Source organism: Cucurbita pepo, chromosome LG09 (assembly GCF_002806865.2).
Source record: "Cucurbita pepo subsp. pepo cultivar mu-cu-16 chromosome LG09, ASM280686v2, whole genome shotgun sequence".
NCBI lineage: Eukaryota > Viridiplantae > Streptophyta > Magnoliopsida > Cucurbitales > Cucurbitaceae > Cucurbita > Cucurbita pepo.
The window spans coordinates 6,939,123-6,960,309 of NC_036646.1; the positions used below are offsets into that span (position 1 = coordinate 6,939,123).

Below are 21,187 nucleotides of genomic sequence, written 5' to 3' on the forward strand. Positions count from 1 at the left end.
CAAAATACAGTCAACATAGATAAATAAATAAACAAATTCTTTTTTTTTTCTTTTTCAATTTAAAGGGCATTAATGAAATTTTTTTGAGTTCTAGAATATTTTTGAGACAAGGTGTAAGATCTCACGCCGATTAAAGAGATGAACAAGTACCCACGAGAATGATAAATCTCTCCCTAGAAGAGCATTTTAAAAACTTTGAAGGAAAGCTCGAAAAGCCTAAAAAAGACAATATTTGCTAAGGGTGGACTAACGACGTATTGATTATTTTCATCCAAATTTAACAATAAGGTATGTTTTTAATTTCAGAATATAATTAATACTTTCAAGAATATTTTTGAGACAAACAACATTAAAAAATTATTTTTATCAATTTTAGATAGTTTATTACTAAAATAATAAAGTTTTTACTTCAAGAAAAAAGAAATCATACTTCCATTTGATCGAATGAAGGTATTTTGATGGTCGAGTCCGATTCTATGATCTTAACAACACAAAGGTAGAAAGCATTTTAACAAGAAAAATTTGTAGTCATCAACAACAAAGTGCTGATGAAATGCCATCCATGGAACAATTCAATCTAACATATCTTCATAAGCTACAACATTTCAAGAGTCTTTAATATTACAATATTCAAAAAAACGAACCCATGATCGACTCTGGATAACGACCTCGACGAAGATAGTAAAACGAGGCTATAATTACAACAGTTGACACAAACAGAGAGATGATACTGGTACTACTAAAACTGCAAAACTCATAATTGAGCAGCAACAGAGATGAACAGTTCATAAATACAATGAGTAAGGTTCTCTAGTATTCTCCAAATGGCACACAATCAAAACTATCTTTTGAGTAGCAGATAGATACTAGTAGTTGTAGTTGCACCAAATAGGTGCTCAAATACTATTACTTTGAGTAGGTTTTACTTAGCACTGCAAAAAGAAATGATGGGGAGAGCTAAGTCAGAATCACGCCCTCGTTGCCTGGCTTCCTTTCTCGACGACGTATTTTTTGAAATTTGAGGCTGATCCATCACCAGAAAACTAGCAGATTGCTGAGAAGTAGAAATGTATAATCAGCAGCTATTTCATAAAGTTAAGAGATGAGAAATTTGGGTTTGTGAATACTTTCAATTGGAAGCTAAGCCTCAAGATTTCCCCTGGCTTCTGCTTGCTGAGTGTTGTCGCAGCAGTTTTTTACCATGATGATCATCCTGCAAGAGCATCACAATCTTTCAGTTCCTCAGAACAATAACAATAAAACAAGAAACAGAGAGGCGTCTTTCCGAAGACTATTTGTTTATACAAAGACGGGCTGATTCAAGTGCATACGCCACTAATATCAGACTCAACAAAGACTGAGGATGGGATTCTCTTACGAAAGTGGCCAAGAATCATCGCCCAAAACCGAAGAAAGAAAGACAACAAAAAGAAAGAAAGGGGAGAATTGGTAAGGGGTAGAGTATGCTTCATTCAGTGATTTGATATACAAATATTGTTTTATTTTCATTCCAAACAGGATTTCCTGCAAGATACTAAGAAAGTTGAAGTAAAAGAGAGACAATGGCAACAGTCTCCTCTGAGCATTACCTGCTGCTGCCTATCCTGTTGAGGGTTGTCGGGAGGGAGTCCTACATTGGCTAATTTAGGGAATGATCATGGATTTATAAGGAATACATCTTCATTGGTATGAGGCCTTTGGGGGAAGCCCAAAGCGATGCCAAGAGAGCTTATGCTCAAAGTGGACAATATCATACCATTGTGGAGAGTCGTTATTCCGAACATGAAATCAGAGCCAAGCCCTAAACTTAGCGATGTCAATAGAATCCTCAAATGTCGAACAAGAATTGTGAGCCTCGAAGGTGTAGTCAATTAGTGACTAAAATGTCAAACAAAGGGTTTACTTTATTCGAATGCTCCTACAAAGGACGTTTGTTGGTCGTTAAAAAGGTTGTCCCACCATTCACGTCCATGGGAAGGGCCATATACCCACTTGTGTCCGAGGTTATGATGAAACTTCTATCTGTGATTCTATAATTAAACATTTTTCAATGTAATTCATTGCTTTTTCATTCTTTGCTACATTAGAGATCATTTTTTTTCTTTTGTGCCTCCTTTCCAATCTCTACTCTTCACTCCATTTTCAAGGCAAGTGATCTTTTTTAGAAACTTTGTGTGAGATCTGACATCGGTTGGAGAGGGGAATGAAGCATTCCTTGTAAGGGTGTGGAAACCTCTCCCTAATAGACGCGTTTTAAAACCGTGAAGTTGACGGCAATACGTAACGGGCCAAAGTGGACAATATCCGTTAGTGGTGGGTTTGGGCTATTACTTTGGGGCCCAAAAATGTGATATTCTTAATTATAGATGTCACATTTTAAGGGCAGTTCAACCATAACTTCTTTTCCAATTTTGCATTTTCAGCACACTGACTGGTTCATTGCCTGTTATATTCTTACATTTAGGCCACTTGTACATAGTTTTGGTATCAATTGAGTTCGTCGAGGCAAAAAGTTCCTCTATCATCATCCCTTTGTTGGTTGAGACCAGGTTTTACGGTTCAGGTTGTTCTGGGAACTCTTCGGTTCAAAACATAAGTTTTCAAGATGTTAGCAATTAAAGCGCTATGCACTCTAATGCTTTCTCCCTTTGGTGGAGGAAAGAAAGAGGGTTCAACATTGTTCTTAAGTTTGTTATCACGAGTCCATTGGATTTTTGGATTCATTTCTTTTTGTACAGCCTTTTGACTACTTTTGTTTGGCTTGTTTTCTGGTTTTGTTTTGTATTCTTTCAGTGACTCCATGAAAGCTGTGATTCTTTAGAAAGAAAGAAAATGACATATATACTCTAGTGTTCCCAAGGCAAACCAGCTCTACCACCCATATAAGCTATAGCAAAGAGTTATCCAGCACAACAGCACTTACATGGCAGACAAGCAAAAAGGATGGTATGCTCCAATAGAATCCAGAATTCATGTATTGATTCAATGAAGAAAGAGAAACAAGATCTGCCTTCATTTTCATTAGCTAATGTGAATTGTAGAAAGTTAAAAGGAAACTGACCTTGTAAAGAGATGCTGCTGACTCAGATTGCAACGTCTGAACTCCCGTACGCCCAAGGGATTGCAGAGCATCGAGTGCATCTAATGTCAGCTGCCAGCCATTAAGAGCGACTAAATCTGCATTGGCGTTGGAGCCACCACTTGAACTGCCAGCAGCAGCAACGTTTCCATTTACCCAAGGGCAAAATTGATTGTGATGGACTATTGGGTCGAACTCGATTTCATAATTGCTTTCCCCTTTTTGAGGCGCTGAAAAAGACGAGTCCCAAATCACTAACAGAAGAAAATTGGAATAATATGTTTAAGTAGGTAAAATTGCTACGCCAGATATGCAGAATTCTTAAAATATACCCGCATTTGGATCCTTGATCTTATTTTGTCCATGAGTAGGTCGTGCAGCAGCATCGTGACTGCTATTCACGAGGACTGTCTTGCAGCTTTGGCTCGTCTTTCCACCACTTTCGACAGAATCATCTTTAGCAGAACCATCGATTTTCGATCCACTATCAGCTCTTTCTACAGGCCGAGAAAACATCTCTTGGCTATCACCATGAGGGTCCTCCCTGATGAGGTCATCAGGAACAATCTCATCCATTAGTCCAGGATCAGGGGCAGATTCACCAGTTTGTCCCTGGTTCTCTGCATCCTCTAGTCTGGGTTCGACGTCACCAACAACGCTATCTGTCCTATGAACCAATGCATCAGCCCCATGAATTTCAGCCTCATGACTAGCACACATTCCAACACTTCCACCACTTATTCCAAAGCTAAACACATCCCTTGCCTGAGTAGTGACAGTATCAGCATTGAATATTTCTTCACCATCATTTGTACTGCTGACACCCATTTCACCAGGAACTTCGGAAGCTGGTCGAAGAAAAATGCTCTGCTGAGCTTGATTGCTATAAATCAATTCTGATGTTTCATTATTATCTAAATTCCCGTGTGTACTGGAAGAGGGGAAATGAACATCAACATCCCCTGGATAATTTTCGACACTTTCCATAGAGTCCTCATCAGCACTATGACACACCGTGTCCATTGCAATAACAGATGATGCACGGGTAGAATCCCTAGCTGATTGAATTCCAGTATATTGGTCGCCTCCTTGCTGAGACGAAGTAAATTTTTCCCCATCCATGGAAAGGTCTAAACCCATAGAATGACTTGGACCAGCACCTGCTGAATCTCTTTGGTAAGAACAGAAAGTATCAAAGAAATCAGAATCACGTGTACGTTTTGAAGGTCCAGCTGAATATTGTCTATTGTCTGTGACTTCATCACCATCGCGATCTATAACAGTTCCTTCAACACTATCAGCTTGATGCATCCTTACACGAGCCCTGTCATCTGAACTCCCATGTTTATCCAAACTCCGTTTACGGGAGCTAGGACCTCTTGATTCATATGAAGCCGCACGATCACCAACCTCACTGCCTGAAGGTTGCCCAATGATCAGATCCCTTCCCAAATCCCCATTGGGAATATGTTCAGAGGTTGTATTCTTTTCCAATTGAGAAACGTCTAGGCCCCCTGCCATTGTCAGATTCAAATCAACATCTGTGTTCGGTTGTAAGTTTGCCTCGTTTGTCGTTGCTACTTCATCACGATCTTCAATACGTTCTTTATCGACATCGTCAGTAGTCACCCATCCGTTAATTCCACTAGCTGCACTTACTCCACGTGTCAGACCCATTTTCTTACTTGTAGAAGGAATATCAATGTTGTTAGGGGCAAAATGAGCAGGTCGAGAAACGGTAGGGAAATCCAATATCCTAACTGTAGCACCACATATGCTACAATCTAGTATAGGTGATCTAAATTCAGTTCTAGAGTCCTTAACCAGCAATTTACCCTTTCCAGTGTCCTTTTTAATGGAAGTAGAGAGTGATTTCTTGCTTTGAGCAGCATCATGCAACTGAGCCTCAGTAGGCCCAAAAGAACATCCATTTCGAGCTGATTGTGCAGAATGCTCTTCACAGTCTTGAACATCTAAATGCCATCTTGGTTCCCACCCACAAAGGCTAATAATTTTCTGTGCCTGGAAATGGAAAAAAAAAAAAAAAAAAAAAAAAACAACAACAGATAATTAGGTATGGTAGGGTATCCAGCTGAAGAATAAATGGGAATTAGAATACCGACGAAACGTTAATGATAATAAAGTAACCTACTTGAGAATACAAATAAAACGTTCCATCTTGAGAGCTGTCAAGTAGTTCACGTGTACCCTCTGGTTTTACATTTACTTCACCCATCGTGGAATTTGAGGATTGTGTTAAAAAGCGATCAAGCTGTGCACTCCGAAAAGTACGCATTTGTTCAATTGCTGAAGAAGCTATAGAAGGCAAAGATTGAAACTGCAGAAGTCCATCGCATCGATCCTTAAAGCCTCCAACTAAAGCAGACTGGGGTGTTGGAGGGAACTGCACCAAACTTTCAGGGCAGCTATTTCCTCTCCAAGGACAAGAGACTTTGTGTCCAGAATCCAGCTGCTTTGTAAACTCAGCAAGTTGAACTTCATTAACACACAAAGAGGAGGAGAATCATAGGTAATTAATATCAGCAATTCATAGGTAATTAATATCAACTATCAATATACCTCAGTAAATGTCAACAGGTGCTTTCAGGCGTTCGGTATACTTTTCTTTTGTGTGTGTTTGTGTGTGTGAGTGGGCAGGCACCAAATAGATAAAGAACCATATATATTTTAGTAATGGCTTAACATTAATGAATCTAACCTTCAGCAGATGTCCATGATTGTAGTAATTCAAAGCTCAAACTGGCGCCACAAGATTCACATTCAATTTTATCAACATCGACATTCATCCAACCTCTCTGTGCACATGCAAGTGAATTGACTACCTGCGAAACATCAAGAAAGAATACTATTCCCTTAGCTTCCAAATTTGTTACCATTAGAATATTTTTTACTTTTCAGTAGTATAAGAGGAGAAGGTAAAGTTGTATGGAAAAAGAATTGAGATAAAAAAAAAATTAAAAAAAAATAGTCCAGATAGACTCCACAGTTTCAATTAATTAACAAAAGCCATTGTTCTTTTTAACAAAATCGATAACCTATAGCATCGTTTCATGTCAGTTACACCTATAAACCAACTGTACTTAACAGGCCATCAGAGAAGTTCTCTCAACTTAAATTGAGCACAGGCTCAAGAGGTTGCCTATGTCTAAATTAACAAGTTTAAGAAATCCTCAGGTTTGGACTACTACATGAAATATAATTGAATACGAGGTCGAATCTTTATTAACTGTTAATAATTCCAAGAATGAGGCAATAAAGAAAGACTAAAATCTTTTCAATAATCCTCCAATATATCCTTACAGAAAGCTGGATGCATCTCTGTAGACAGATCCACAAACAAAAATCTAGGTGTGAATGAACAGTATGATTCCAAAAGCTATCTTTTAAGTTATTGTTTAATGAGAAACGCTCACAGACACACAAAATAAAAATAAAAACACATTGATGGTCTTTCTCTCTATGAACGAATAAAAACGTTATTTTCTTTGTAAGTTATGATTTTACATAAATGATACCAATAAAACCAAGAGAACAAATAGTTTCGTATCTCAGCTAGAAGTAACTAAAAGTTGCATGCTCTAACCTGCTGGTTCTAGAACACAGAGTATTCCAATATGAATTCAGTCAGCACCAGTTAAGATTATGAGTTGAAAATTATCTTTCAAGCTTTAAGCCGTAGAACTGTTTGGCTTTGGAACCAAATATATACAGTAATTGTTAAGTAACATGCAAAGTCACACACAATGCTGCAGGATTCATGTAAATAATCATTCAAAATTATAACCTTGGGTTTTCCAAACCAATTTCCAGGCTTAAAGGTAGCCAAACGCCTTAGTAAATCTCCTCTTTCCCATGGTCTGCAAGAGTTTCTCGACATACCAAAAGCAGAACCACCAACACCCGTGCTCAAGGAAGGCTGAGGTGGTTGTGACCCAACATAAGATAAAGACGCAGCTTTCGAACCAAGTCCACGAATCGACCCATCGACACTTCCAATATTTGTCGGAACAGCAGGGGATGAAGCTCCAGCAGAACTGATAAGATTCATAGAGAAACAAGAACTAAGTAAGACAATGTAAATTCAAATTATCAACTGCATCTTACCCTTCCATCATTATCCAGTGAAACAACTACAAGTATACTTCACAAATTATGTAGACTCATACCTCAATATCAACATACAATTTCTCCGTATTCAATCCAAACACGAAACACGAAACATCTAATCATGTAACAAACGAAACACATAACATAACCCTTTCGAACCCACCTCACATTACAACACAGTCACAGCAGATCCACTTTCGACATAAAAAAAATTAGCTAAACTAACCAACCCAGCAACCGCAAATTAGCTAAATCCCAAAAAACAATTGCAAGAGAAGATTTCCAAACTTCAGTGGACGTCCCACAATCTCGCGAACACGAGAGAGTAAGTGGAGGAAATTCCGAGCTAAAAATCGGGGGAAATCAGCGGAAAGAAGAAAATTGTAAAACCCTAGGTTGACCAAAACTTGAGAGAATCGTAGGAGTAATGAAAGGCATGATTGAATGTGAATGGAGGAGTACCTGGCGGCCGGAGTTGGATCGACAGTACCAGCTGAGCTGATTACCTCCTCCCTCATCCTTGCGAATTGATTCTGGTTTGGAATTTTTGAGGAACTGAGTTGAAAGGGAAACAGGTGTGTGAAAAAAATGAGACCTTTGCTTAAATCTTGTTTTATAATTCAAAGCGCTCATTGACATTACTGCCCTTTTTCTTTTTTTCTTTTTTCTTTTTTTTATAGATAAGTTAATAAAAATACCTCAAATTTTTTTATTTTCTCTAAAAAAAAAAAATCCTGAAATTAAAAAAAAAATTAAAAATATCATCTTTAGATTTGGTCCGAAACTATTCTACTTTGTTCCAAAAATACCCTTATACTAAGCTTTACGAAAATACCCTTAGTATTATTATTAATGATAAAAAAATAAAAATAAAAAAAATAAAAAAATTTAAATTTTTTTAAGAAAGTTTAAATATATTAATGAATGTTTGGAAAATTTGATACTATTTTGTAGGTATTTTTTTTACGGTTTCCAGGTAGGTAAAAAATAAAAAATAAAAAAATAATTAAAAAAAATTAAAAAAAAAAATTAAAGTTATTATTAAAAATTTTGAAAGTTAAAAAATATTTTACAGTAAAAGTGCAAAGTTGAACAATATTTTTATTAAATCTAAATTATTAAAAATATTATTGAACTTTGTACTGGGCTAAAGACAGCTAAACTTTCTAAAGTTTCAATAATATTTTTAAATTTTTTAAAAAAAAAATATTTTAAACAATAACGGTTAATATTTCGTTTCAAAAATATGAACACAAAAGGTCAAGATTACCCTTCAACTACTCAAATCTTGGTCAAGATTACTCTTCAACTACTAAAAAAGAAACCCTTATCTTTCTTAATTTGTAGGTTAATTCGTCCTTGGGTTAATTAATAAAAATAAAAATAGATCATGTAAATATATTTTCAAAAAAAATCTAATAAAAAAATACATCAACTACTCAAACACATCAATTTGATATTTTACCCAAATTTACCGAAAAATTTAATCAATCCAACTCAATTCAAACTATAAAATTTAGACTCAGTTAATAAATAAAATATTTATAATTAAATCGAATTTAACCTTTTAAAAAGAACACGTCGAATTTAACCTTTTAAAAAGAACACGTAAAAGTGTTTTTGTGTTTGAGCTAAAGTGTAACCTTTTAAGAAGAACACGTAGTAAAGTGTTTTTGTGTTTGAGCTAAAGTTTTAAGACAAGAAAGGCGAAGTATATACATTTTGATCAAGTCGGTTTACTAATGGGATGCGATACAATTACATACACATATTCTTTTATTTAATTTTATCATTATTCTTTTATTATTTATTCTTCAAATTACTCTTAATATTCTTTTATTATTTATTCTTCAAATTACTCTTAATATATTTTATTACTCTTAATATTCTTTTATTATTTATTCTTCAAATTACTCTTAATATATTTTATTACTCTTAATATTCTTTTATTATTTATTCTTCAAATTACTCTTAATATATTTTATTACTCTTAATATTCTTTTATTATTTATTCTTCAAATTACTCTTAATATATTTTATTACTCTTAATATTCTTTTATTATTTATTCTTCAAATTACTCTTAATATATTTTATTACTCTTAATATTCTTTTATTATTTATTCTTCAAATTACTCTTAATATATTTTATTACTCTTAATATTCTTTTATTATTTATTCTTCAAATTACTCTTAATATATTTTATTACTCTTAATATTCTTTTATTATTTATTCTTCAAATTACTCTTAATATATTTTATTACTCTTAATATTCTTTTATTATTTATTCTTCAAATTACTCTTAATATATTTTATTACTCTTAATATTCTTTTATTATTTATTCTTCAAATTACTCTTAATATATTTTTTTAAATATATATTAAAATGAATGGTAAATTCTAATTAAATATTTAAAAATAAATAAATATCTTATAAATTAATATTTTGTTCTTGTTAAAAATAAAAATTTAAATAAATAACCGGAACATAACTAAAATTAACCCAATTCAAAAAAAATTATAATGGATTGGAGTTCATTATTTAATGTGGATTGTTTAGATTGAAGAGATATTCAATCTAAATATTCGAGTTGAATGGAAAAACTATCTCAACTCGACTCAATCCCAACCCCTTACATTAAAAACTACTTAAATTTTGCACAGAAGCCAGCATAGTTCAACATCAAATTACACAATACAAGAGAACCACCATCTCTTGACCGGCGGCAGTCGGATCTGCCGTCGGTCCGGTCGGCAGCAAAAAGGAAACACAGAATCTGAGGGTTGTTTAAACTAAAAATAGAAAGCGAGTAAAAAACGCCCCAATCTCAGTGCTCGAAAATGGAGAAAGGCCTCAAGGGGACCTTATCTAGAAAGTATTTGGAATTGACGGAGGCGGAGGTTGCAGGAGAAGGCGGCGACGCAGCCATGGGAGATAGCGGCGAACAAACAGTGAATCTGTCGATCTTCAAGGCGGAAGTGGAAGCTAGGGCTTCTCTGTGCTCTTCTTCGTTAATGGTGTCCAAAGCTTTGGGCGTTCTACGCCGCATCACAGAGACGAACTGTGGAGGGCACGCCTCGCTGATGAACCGAGCCAATCGAGATGTGGCTGCCATTTTTGAAGATTAGGGCTTCGAATTTGAGAGAAAAATTACAGAAGAACGAAGAAGAAGAAAGGGGATTTTGCGCTTGTGGTGAACGTAGCACAATCATGGGCTTTTATAGGGAGAGGTCATGGCTATGACGCTGCCACGTCATGACTTTCAACGGTCAGGATTTAATCAATTTCCATTACGTAAAAAATTTATTATAAATGCTAAAAAAATGGTAACAAAAAATTGTTAATGTGAATATTATATTATTTATTAATTTAAATATTTTAATATTTTAATTTTACGTTTTTGAAGATTTTTCAAACATATTATTGGCATTGAATATTATAATATCTTAATAATTTAAATAATTTCTTTATTCTTTAATATATTATAAACCCTCAATTATATCGTGTTAACTTAAAATTAATTTATCATTTTATAAAAATATTTAGATACGTGAGTATGTCAGATTGTAAATAAAAACTATTATTGAATTGAATTATATCGGGTTAAAATTTTCATTAATTAGATAAAAATTAGTATTTATCCACTAAACTAGCAGGAGGGCAAACAGGAAATTTTGAATTTCGATCCATGCAGTAACATTACGTAATTCTTCCGTCCATTGATAACGGGAGTACACATCTAACCAACGAACCAGTGACAGCTGACCCTCCAAATCTTCTGACCGCTTAAGATTCCATTCGGGGTAAAAAAAAGTCATTGAGAAGCTTGAAAGATGAATGCATAATACCCGTTCTTTAATACCCACTTTCCAAATCTCGCGAGTGGCTAAGCACGAGACGAGGCATAACTTCTACTCAAACAGTTTATGTACCTGCAGACGATTTAACTGATCCTAGAATGCTCAGGCATTCCAAATATTGTGTACTTCCTCTCATATCCTAGCTAAATATTCATATCAACGTAGAGAATCACAAGTCGAGATTTTTTTGGGTCATTAAAACGTTCGATAATTGTCCCTTTTGTTTGGGTAAGAAATTAGGTGTTTGTAAATGGATATGCATGGGTGGGGCGAGATTGTGCAGGCAGTCCAAGTCAAGGGTAGCAGATAGACTACTAGAAAGCTCCTTTTTGAGTATTAACGCCTTGTGCCGCCCTCGGCGCCCTCTTGCTTTCGGTATTAATTGCATGAAACATGACAATGCAACAATGTGTGTTTGAACAAACCCTAATCAACCTTCAATCTAGATGCCCTTTTGAACATTATCATTTGATTCCCTCCAAATTTGCACTTTATCTCTTTCTCTTTGATTGTGATAACTCATTGCCCATTTGCCAACATGTTACGTGAATTCTTCTCGTGGTATCGTATCAGTGTAATGATGTATATTTAAGACGTGTTTTGAATGTTTAAGTGTTCTGTAAAGCTTTCCTGATGCATTCTTGATTCAAAACCAACGAATAAGTCAGCCATATGAAAATCGCACTTTATCGAGGAAGGTTTAACAATTACTTAGTTCCAGTGATAGTAGATTATAATGCATTTTCACTCTAGCGGCATTGGACATGAAAAAGGTCCAAATGTCATACTTTTACAGAGTGTCCACTACTAGTAGATATCGTCATCTTTCGGCTTTTTCTCGAGGTTTTTAAGACGTGTCTACTAGGAAGAGGTTTCCACACCCTTATAAAGAATGTTTCGTTCTCCTTCCCAATCGATGTAGGTTCTCACAATCCACCCCCTTCGGGGCCCAACGTCCTCGCTAGCACTCGTTCCCTTCTCCAATCGATGTGGGACCCCTCAATCCACCCCCCTTCGAGACCCAACATTCTTGCTGGCACACCGACTCATGTCCACCCCCCTCGGGGTTCAACCTCCTCATTGGCACACCGCCCCTTTGGGGCTCAGCCTCCTCGCTGTCACGTCACCTAGTGTCTGGCTCTTATACCATTTGTAACCGTCTAAGTCCACCACTAGCAAATATTGTTTTCTTTGGGTTTTCCCTTTCGAGCTTTCCCTCAACGTTTTTAAAACATGTCTGCTAGGAAGAGATTTTTACATGGTTATAAAGAATGTTTTGTTCTCCTCCCCAACCCAATGGGATCTCACAGGCAATGTGACTTGTGGACAAGCATATCGAGATACATAGCTCACCAGCTAAAGCATATATCTTAAACTAATATATCTTAAGTTAAAAGATTGAATGTTCGAATTCTTTTTCTTACATGTCGGAACAGATATATTGAATAGAACACGGAAACACGCCTACTTGTCGGGAGAGTAAATTCACGGATAGGTAATTTCTCGAAAAAATAATAAAGAAAATTAAAAAAAAATGAGTGAAAAAATAAAAGGGCCCATAATTAGGGTTACATGGGGAACACATATCCAATGCAATCTTTTTTGTGATCTAAATCTCTTTGCCTTCCAATCCACGGCATCAAACCCTTTCAACATCCACCTTCCAAACAAACACTTTTCTTACTACAAACTCTAATTAATGCAACTTTTCGACTCTAATTTTCCCGCTTTCTCGCCTTCTTCTCCGACCGACAACCCATCTCGTTTAAGACGAGCTAAAAACTAACTCGATATGATTCAAAAGATTGAACTGTTTCTATATAAATTGTGAAAATCGTATGAGTTGAGTTGGATTAAAGTTAGTTTGAATTATTTAAGTCCTAAATTATGGATATATTGTGAGATCCCACGAGGATTGGAGAGGAGAACAAGTGCCAGCGAGAACAGAGTAGACAGATGGTGTATCAATGAGGACGCTGAGCCCCGAAGGGGGTGGACACTAGGCGGTGTGCTAGCGAGGAAGCTAGTCCCTAAAGAGGTGGGTGGATTATGAGTTTCCATATCGATTGGAGAGAGGAACGAGTACAAGCGAGGATGCTGGGTCTCGAAGGAAGGTGGATTGTGAGATCTCATATCAGTCGGTGAGGGGAACAAAACATTATTTATAAGAGTGTGGAAACCTCTCCCTAGGTAAGCATTTTAAAAATCTTGAGGAAAAAACTGAAAGGAAAAGCCCAAAGAGGACAATATTTGCTAGCGGTGGGCTTGGGTTCTTACATATATTGTCGTCTTTTATCGTACTATCACACATTGCAGGACTATATATTTGAATAAATTGTTGTTCTTTGTAATAGCTCAAGTTCGCTTCGGCCATTACGTATGGCCATCTACCTCACGAATTAAAATCGTGGGGCCCAAGATCCTCGCTGCCACCCAATGTCTCGTTCTATTACTGTTTGTTATAGCTCAAGCCCATCGCTAACCGATATTATCCGCTTTGGTCCATTATACATCCTTATCAGCCACACGATTTTAAAACCTGTCTTTGTAACAAGGTTTAATAAAAATATAGTCAAAATTTTTAACAAAACTTAACGTATTTTAATTATATATATCATTCATATATATGCATAATCACACATTTATATAGAAAATTTAGACACCGTCTGATAATTTTTTTTTTTTTTATAATTGTTTGATGATAAAAGAAAAAATTCTCCCGTCTCCACTCATATATTGGAAAGACTTCTAGTTTCTCGATCGGAAAGAGCTTTGACAGTGAGTCGAAAGTATTAGTGAAAAGCAGTTTCCTATCTAGGACTATTCCACTCTTCTTCCCGTGCCAAACAAAAACAATGCTAACATAGCACTCACTATGAAAGCTCCGCTTATTTTAAGCCGATCAATAATTCTACAGAAGATCAGATGTTAATTTAGGACATCTGAGTGGTAAACCAAAGGTTAATTTAGGACTCAGTGTTGATCCCTATAATAAATTGACTTTGGACGATTTGATGGGTACCAAGATTGGTTGTTCGACATTCGACAGTTTTGGTCGTAAACACAGTATTGCTATTCTCCTCAGCTATACGAAAACTTCAAATATTCGACTGCATACATGTCTATGCAAGCTAAGTAAGTGTTAAAATAATACCCTTAACCTCTTCCCGTGCAAGGTTGTTTTTCACGACCAAGGAGAACCATGCAATGGTGCGTGAAAAGGAGAGATGATACTCAATGCTTGGGTTTTCAGAATCCCGCTACGTCTACTTCTTGTGGCATTGAATCGAGGTTGTCCCAACGATTTTTATCGCTCCGTCAAAACATTTAAAATTTTAGCTAAATTTTTGAAAGCTATAAGATGGAGCATGCCAAACATCCCCTATTGGCTATGCCCTCACTCCACCGTGATAGCAACGGCCGCGGCTGCCAAGGCCTTCCGCCTGTCCACACAAGCGCCACTCATTTAGCCCTAAGGTTCAACATCAACATCACTCATGCCGTATGAACTATGCCATATTAATGCTTAAAGTTTTTTAGTATCGTATCTTCCTTTATCCACTCCCATTTATTCTTCATATTTTAAATTTTTATTTATATCTTCTATGTCGTTTCCTTGAATACGTTATCTTTGAAGCTATGCTTAATTTTTAAGAATTTATTACGAAGGAGAGTACTTCTGTGTTGGGTGATCGGTTAGGAATTTCTCGAGCAATGACAAAACATACTGAAGGAACGTACTTGTAGTTGGTTTGTGAGGATAGTTTTTACTCTAATTGTAACGACGCTAGATTTCTACTTAATCTAAGGTCGTTACTGTATACGTATCATAGTCATTTTATGCTAAAATAATTCATTAAAAACTTTATTATAAAAAAATTGTCATGGACTTACATGTTTATCGGAAGGTATTTAAACAATTCAAAAAAAAAATTGAAATAAAATAAAGTTGTACTAACATATACACTATGAATTTAAATGCATACTAACCTCTAGTCTACGAAATTTAAATCCAGATTGTCCTATATATGTGTCATGGTCTCCCGAGGTGCGAAACCATCGTCACGGGAATCTTGTCTTTACATGGAAAATAAAAATAGCACATGGCTTTAGTATTTTAAGAAATACTCAGTAAGTGATTCACTATTAGGGTTAGATGCAAGCACATACAATCATGAGTAAAATCTATCATATCAGTCTATATTCCCTTAGTTGAGTATCCTAAGTGGGTAATTTGATGTGTATTGACTGTTCTACACACGGCCCATGTGCGAGTATAGACCCATCAGTCGGTTTGCACACCTCATGAGCCCCTTTCTTGGTCGGGCTAGCATTCTCTGGAGCTATTGTTGGAGACCGATAGGAATAATGACCATCGCAACATTATGATAAACATAATAATCGTTTTATTGCCCGTAATGTATGTTCGTACCATTATAAAAATAGGGGTATTCTCGGATGCATGAACACACAATGATACATGGGGTCCCAACATTTTCTTTCAGTATCATGTAAAACAAGAGTCATACTAACCTTATATGAGGTCTCAACATGGTCCTGACTTGCAACAATTGTCGAGCGATCCCGCTTGGGTTTGATAGGTTTGGATCATTTTTTACTGGTTTTAACTATTCAAAGGCATTTAAAGTCAGTATGAATATTTTTTTTTTAGCTAGTTTAAATTATTTGGAGTAATGTTTAAATTATTTTAGGTAAAATTAAGTTAACCTTCGTATGTCATGACTTGGAATGTATGTTATATATGAAATGATGTATAAGAATTATGTATGCATAATTACCGAGTTTAATATGTGATAAAAGAATTAAGGTTATGATAAGTGCCAACAATGCTGATTTTTGCAAAGATAGAGATCCTTCTAGAATCCTTGCAAAACGTTCACAGAGAAAGTTAACTTAACGGATTGATTCCAACCAAGAGCTAGTTAGAAGATGAATAGATCGAACTTGAAATCTATGATGGTCACTTTTAGATACCAAGACAATTCACTCCAGAATTAGCTTGATCAAAACTAATTCAATGAATCGGTTTAAACATCAAACCTAAAGCAAGGTTTTGTTTGTATTCAACCATTCATTTTCCAAATATGAATATTACATGCCTTTAAATAGGCCCACAAGATAACCCTAACATAATACAGTTCAACGCCAGCTAGAAATCCCTTAATAAATGCTATTAAATACAAATTGAAGAAAATAAGGCATTCATAAATTGTCTTAATTGTTAATTCAACTACGAATGACAAGTCTTCTAATCACTTTCTAATGTCAATCACTCTATTATTTTCTTGATTTGATACTTGAATCTTCTTTGTATTGCTTCTTGTAATTGCCCGTTCGAGTACATGGAAGTGATCAGCTGTTGGATTCATATCATGATGGAAAATATGTGATAAAAGAATGAAGGTTATCTTGCATTATTTATTACGTCATGATGGAAAATATGGGGATCTCATGCATAATCATATGTTCACATGCATCGGGATACTTCCCCATTATGATGTACGAACATGTACACTATGAGACTGATTATGACCATCATGTTTACCATGATGTCCCTCTGGGTGTCCGGCAACAGCCCATCAACAGGTGCTAGCCCGACCAACAGGCCTAAGGGGTGTGCAAACTCGCCTGGTGGGTCCACGCTCGCACGTGTGGTCCAACTTAGCCCATACTAAAAAGCAGCCTAATACCAACAGTCGAGTCTATTACTGAGATTTTCTTAAAATACTCTAACCATGTGCTACTCTTACATTTGAGGTGAAGGCAAGACACTCATGTACAGATGACGGCTACGTCCTGACGAATGTCATGGAACCAATGTTAGGGTAGCTGCATTTATGAACTATTTTAAATGTCATACATGTCATAATTACTCTATTTACCGTCATACATGTCATAACGACTCTATTTACTCTCCTTCGCCATATTTTTGCTTCCATGTCGAGAACTGTAATCTCTGTTGTTTCATTCGTTAAGTTATTATAAGTTCTTAAACTTTTAATTTTATTTGTAACGGGTCTTTATAGTTCAAAATTATGGAGAATTTTGATTTGAATACGTTCTTGAAATGTATATTCGACATTTTCTTTTATAATTAATCGATTTATTAGACCTAAAATTGAACTAGTGAATTTTTTTAGATGTTGAATACATTATGAACCTACTGAACATGAAGATTGAACGTTTAAAAACTTGTTAAATACAAAATTAAAAAATTAAAGACCTATTCGACACAAACACGACACAAACTGTAACATCTCAAGCCCCCCACAGCAGTTATCGTCTGTTTTGAGTTTTTTTTTTCGGGCTTTTTCTTAAGGTTTTTAAAACGCGTCTGCTAGAGAGAGGTTTCTACACCCTTATAGAAAAATGTTTTGTTTTCCAGATGTGGGATCTCGCAATCCACCCCCTTCGGGGCCTAACCTCCTCGCTAGCATATCGTCCGATGTCCATGCCTTGATGATATCGTCATCTTTAGGCTTTTCCTTTTGGGCTTCTCTTCAAAGTTTATAAAACGTTGTAGGGAGAGGTTTCCACACCCTTATAAAAAAAAATGTTTCGTTCCCTCAACTCTGGGATCTCACAATCCACCCCCCTTCGTGGCTCAGCCTCCTCGCTAGCATATCGCCCGATGTCCACCCCCATTCGGAGCTTAGCGTCCTCGTTGACACAACCCCCAAAACCTAGCTTTGAAATCATTTGTAACAGCTCAAACCCATAACTAGCAGATATTGTCCACTTTGGACTTTCCCTTCCGAGTTTCTCCTCAAAGTTTTTAAAACGCGTATGCTAGGGAGAGGTTTCCACACCCTTATAAAAAAAAATGTTTCGTTCCCCACCTCTGGGATCTCACAATCCACACCCCTTCATGGCTCAACCTCCTCACTAGCATACCACCCGATGTCCACCCCATTCGGGGCTCCACCGCCCAAAACCTAGCTCTGATACCATTTGTAACAGTTCAAGCCTACCGCTAGCAGATATTGTCCTCCTTAGACTTTCTCTTTCGGGTTTCTCCTCAAGGTTTTTAAAACACATCTACTAGGAATAGATTTCCACACCCTTATAAAAAAAATGTTTCGCTGGTCCGTTTAATAACCATTTGATTTTTAAAAATTATGATTGTTTTTTTCATCATTTCTCTACAATGGTTTCATCGTTCTTAAGAAAACGTTTAAGAACAAATGAATAGCAAATCGAGCGAATTAGATATCAAATTCAATCTAAGAAATGAAGAGATTTTAGTGTCAATTACCTGCTTATCAAGCTCACCAGCTGATAGGCATGAAGTAGTTTTGTAGGCAATGTTTGTAAAAGAGAGCTTGTCTAGACATAGCTGAAGCTTATTTAACTTCTCCACTACCAATCTTACTTCTTCTTTCATCAACTCTTCTTGGTACTTTAGATGCCTTACATTCCATTTCATTTCCCTTTCTTCCACCTGCACCAATTCGAGAAACCTCGATGTAGCTTTATAATGATACGATGTTGTCGATTTTCGGTACCGGCTTTCATGATGTAAGAGCTCAACCCCACCGCTAGCAGATATTATCCACTTTGGGCTTTCCCTTTCGGACTTCCTCTCAACGATTTAAAATACGTTGTCAGGGAGAGGTTTCCGCACCGTTATAAAGAATGATTAGTTCCCCTTTTTAACCGACGTGGGATCTCACATAATTTAATCTTTATGGTTTTAAAAATTAGAATTTTTGACGTTATAATTTGATAAAACCTTATGAGTCTTCACTCCAACGACTTTTCAGTGGACACTATAAGAAATAATGGATACGATAGCTTACAAAAAATGCTATCGTAGACTTTTTATAGCGTTTTTCGTACATTGTGACCGCCCATATTTTTAAAAGTCCGGACATTTTATAGAATTTTTTTAACTATAATAAATGCTATAACAGAAGATGAAAGTTATAGCTTATTAGGTCGAGTTTTAGTAGATTATATATAGAAAATCGTAAAAACTAAATTCTAACTTTCTAGAAACCCTAGAAACTAAATTTGTAATTTAACAAAATTTATATTGGGCTAGTCGTAAAATATAGCATCTAACTAGAGTTGTCCACAGTGAGGGCAGAGATCTCATGTAACACCCCAAACCCATCACTAGCAAATATTGTCTTCTCCTAACTATTTCTTTCTTAGGCTTCCACTCAAGGTTTTAAAACGCGTTTTTTAAGGAGAGGTTTCCACACCCTTATAAAAAAAAATGTTTCGTTCTCCTCCCAAACCGATGTGAGATCTCACAATCCACTTTTCTTCGGGGCGTAGCATCCTCGCTGGCACTCGTTCTCTTCTCCAATCGATGTCTGTTAGGTTATGGAGCCTGATGTTTATTTATAGCTTGGTCAACGGTTATATCCGATAAAGCTATATTTGGTAAAGCTATATCCGGTAAAGCTATATATGGTAAATAGCTATATATAGTAGATTGTTAAATCGAGAAAAGTTATATATAGTAAATAGCTATATATAGTAGATGGTTAAATCTGGTAAAGTTATATATAGTAAATTGAACTATATATATATATATATATCTCGTACTTTAAGATGTACTTTCTATTCTCGGTACTTTTTGTTGTACATACCGTCATCAATAAAAAAAATCCTTTTAACTAGAGTTCTCCTTGCAATTTTCTCTATCCTGTTCTTTGAGTTCATCTAGATCGAGCGTGTGCGTTGTTGTGCGATCCTAACAATGTCAATCCACCTCCCTTCAGGGTCTAGGGTCCAGCGCCCTTACTAGCACACTGCCTCGTGTCCACCCCCTTCGGGGCTCAGCTTCCTCACTAGCACATTGTCTGGTGTCTAACTCTAATACTATTAGTAAAAGCCCAAACGCATCGCTATTGGATATTGTCCTCTTTGAGATTTCTCTCAAAAAAATTTAAAACGCGTCTGATAGGGAGAGTTTTCTACCTCCTTATAAAGAATGTTTCGTTCATAGGAACACAGGCTCCTCGTAAAATGAATATGTATGCATGTGAATCAAATTCAAAAGGAGAGAGAAGTGAGAGAGAAGCATATAAAGTTTAAATAGCATACCATATCTGTTCAACATGGATAGCAACCAATGCTATGGTGATGGAGGAATTGGCTAAAGAGATGCCTAAAACTTGCACACATTATATACCAAATGAGCAGCCAAAGGAGTCCGTCAACTTTAGTGGCCTATTTTGATGTTCAAAAAGCTAGTCCAACTCAAACCAAGCTGCCATTTTTAAAAAATAAAATATGGTCTTTTTCAACGTCGGTAGAGGAGGATCGACGATACTTCCTCCTGTGGTGAACCTGAAATGTCGGCACGATGAACCCGAAGGTTTCCTGTCACAAAGATGTAAATAGAAGAATGGTTTAGTGTAACGTCCTTAATTTTCTTAACCTAATTAGTGACGTCACTCCATGCTTTCTTTAATCACGTGTGCTTAAGTTCATAATAAATACTTTTATAATAAAGCTATGGATTTACGTACTTAATTCAAAATAAGAAATTAAACCTAACCTAGTTTTAAATATAAAACAATTGTATTAAAATACCTATGAACTACCGATTGAAATTGAATGCTTTCTACTGCCCTATCATGCCCTATTCGAACTTCGATGGCCTTTCCAGCAATGTTCACTGTCATCCGCATGGGAGTTTTACCTTTACTTGAAAAATATAAGGGTAGTCGTGGCTATGAAATACTCAGTAATTCACTTTATTGTTGGGGTTGAGTCGAGGAAACCGAGCTGTTAAGTTGAGTTTAAGTCGACAGTTTCTAATCTATAGTGAACCTCTTAATAGGATTCGAACCCGTATGAAGTTCTGACCATTTGTCAGAGAAAAAAGAACGAATGGATCTTGTAGGATTTCCGAGCTGTCAAGTTGAGTCAAAGAAGCCGAGCTGTTAAGTTGAGTTTAAGTCGAAAGTTTCTAATCTCTAGTGAACCTCTTAATAGGATTCGAATGCATATGAAGTTCTGACCATCTATCAGAAAACAAAAGAATGAATGGATCTTGTAGGATTCCCGAGCTGTCAAGTTGAGTCGGAGAAGTCGAGCTGTTAAGTTGAGTCTAAGTCGAAAGTTTCTGATCTCTAGTGAA

The 21,187-nt window shown here is 36.1% G+C and overlaps 1 protein-coding gene across 1 annotated transcript; it reads right to left on the reverse strand.

Moving 5' to 3' along the window:
- Positions 1-562: 562 nt before the first annotated feature.
- On the reverse strand, positions 563-7,801 carry LOC111801488. Its single transcript, XM_023685498.1, has 8 exons — positions 7,670-7,801; positions 6,885-7,134; positions 5,799-5,922; positions 5,232-5,575; positions 3,412-5,101; positions 3,062-3,309; positions 1,128-1,213; positions 563-1,054 (listed from the first exon to the last, which is right to left on the reverse strand). The coding sequence occupies exons 1-7, from the start codon at positions 7,723-7,725 to the stop codon at positions 1,148-1,150; spliced, it is 2,778 nt and encodes a 925-aa protein (XP_023541266.1). The 5' UTR covers positions 7,726-7,801; the 3' UTR covers positions 563-1,054; positions 1,128-1,147.
- Between the last annotated feature and the right edge of the window lie 13,386 nt (positions 7,802-21,187).

Coding starts and splice junctions, on each gene's coding strand:
- LOC111801488 (XM_023685498.1), bottom strand. CDS start 7,725: ATGAGGGAGGAGGTAATCAGCTCAGCTGGTACTGTCGATCCAACTCCG. Junction 5,102..5,231: donor CGTTTTATTTGTATTCTCAA/GTAGGTTACTTT, acceptor TTCCATTTCCAG/GCACAGAAAATTATTAGCCT. Junction 3,310..3,411: donor GATCAAGGATCCAAATGCGG/GTATATTTTAAG, acceptor CGTCTTTTTCAG/CGCCTCAAAAAGGGGAAAGC.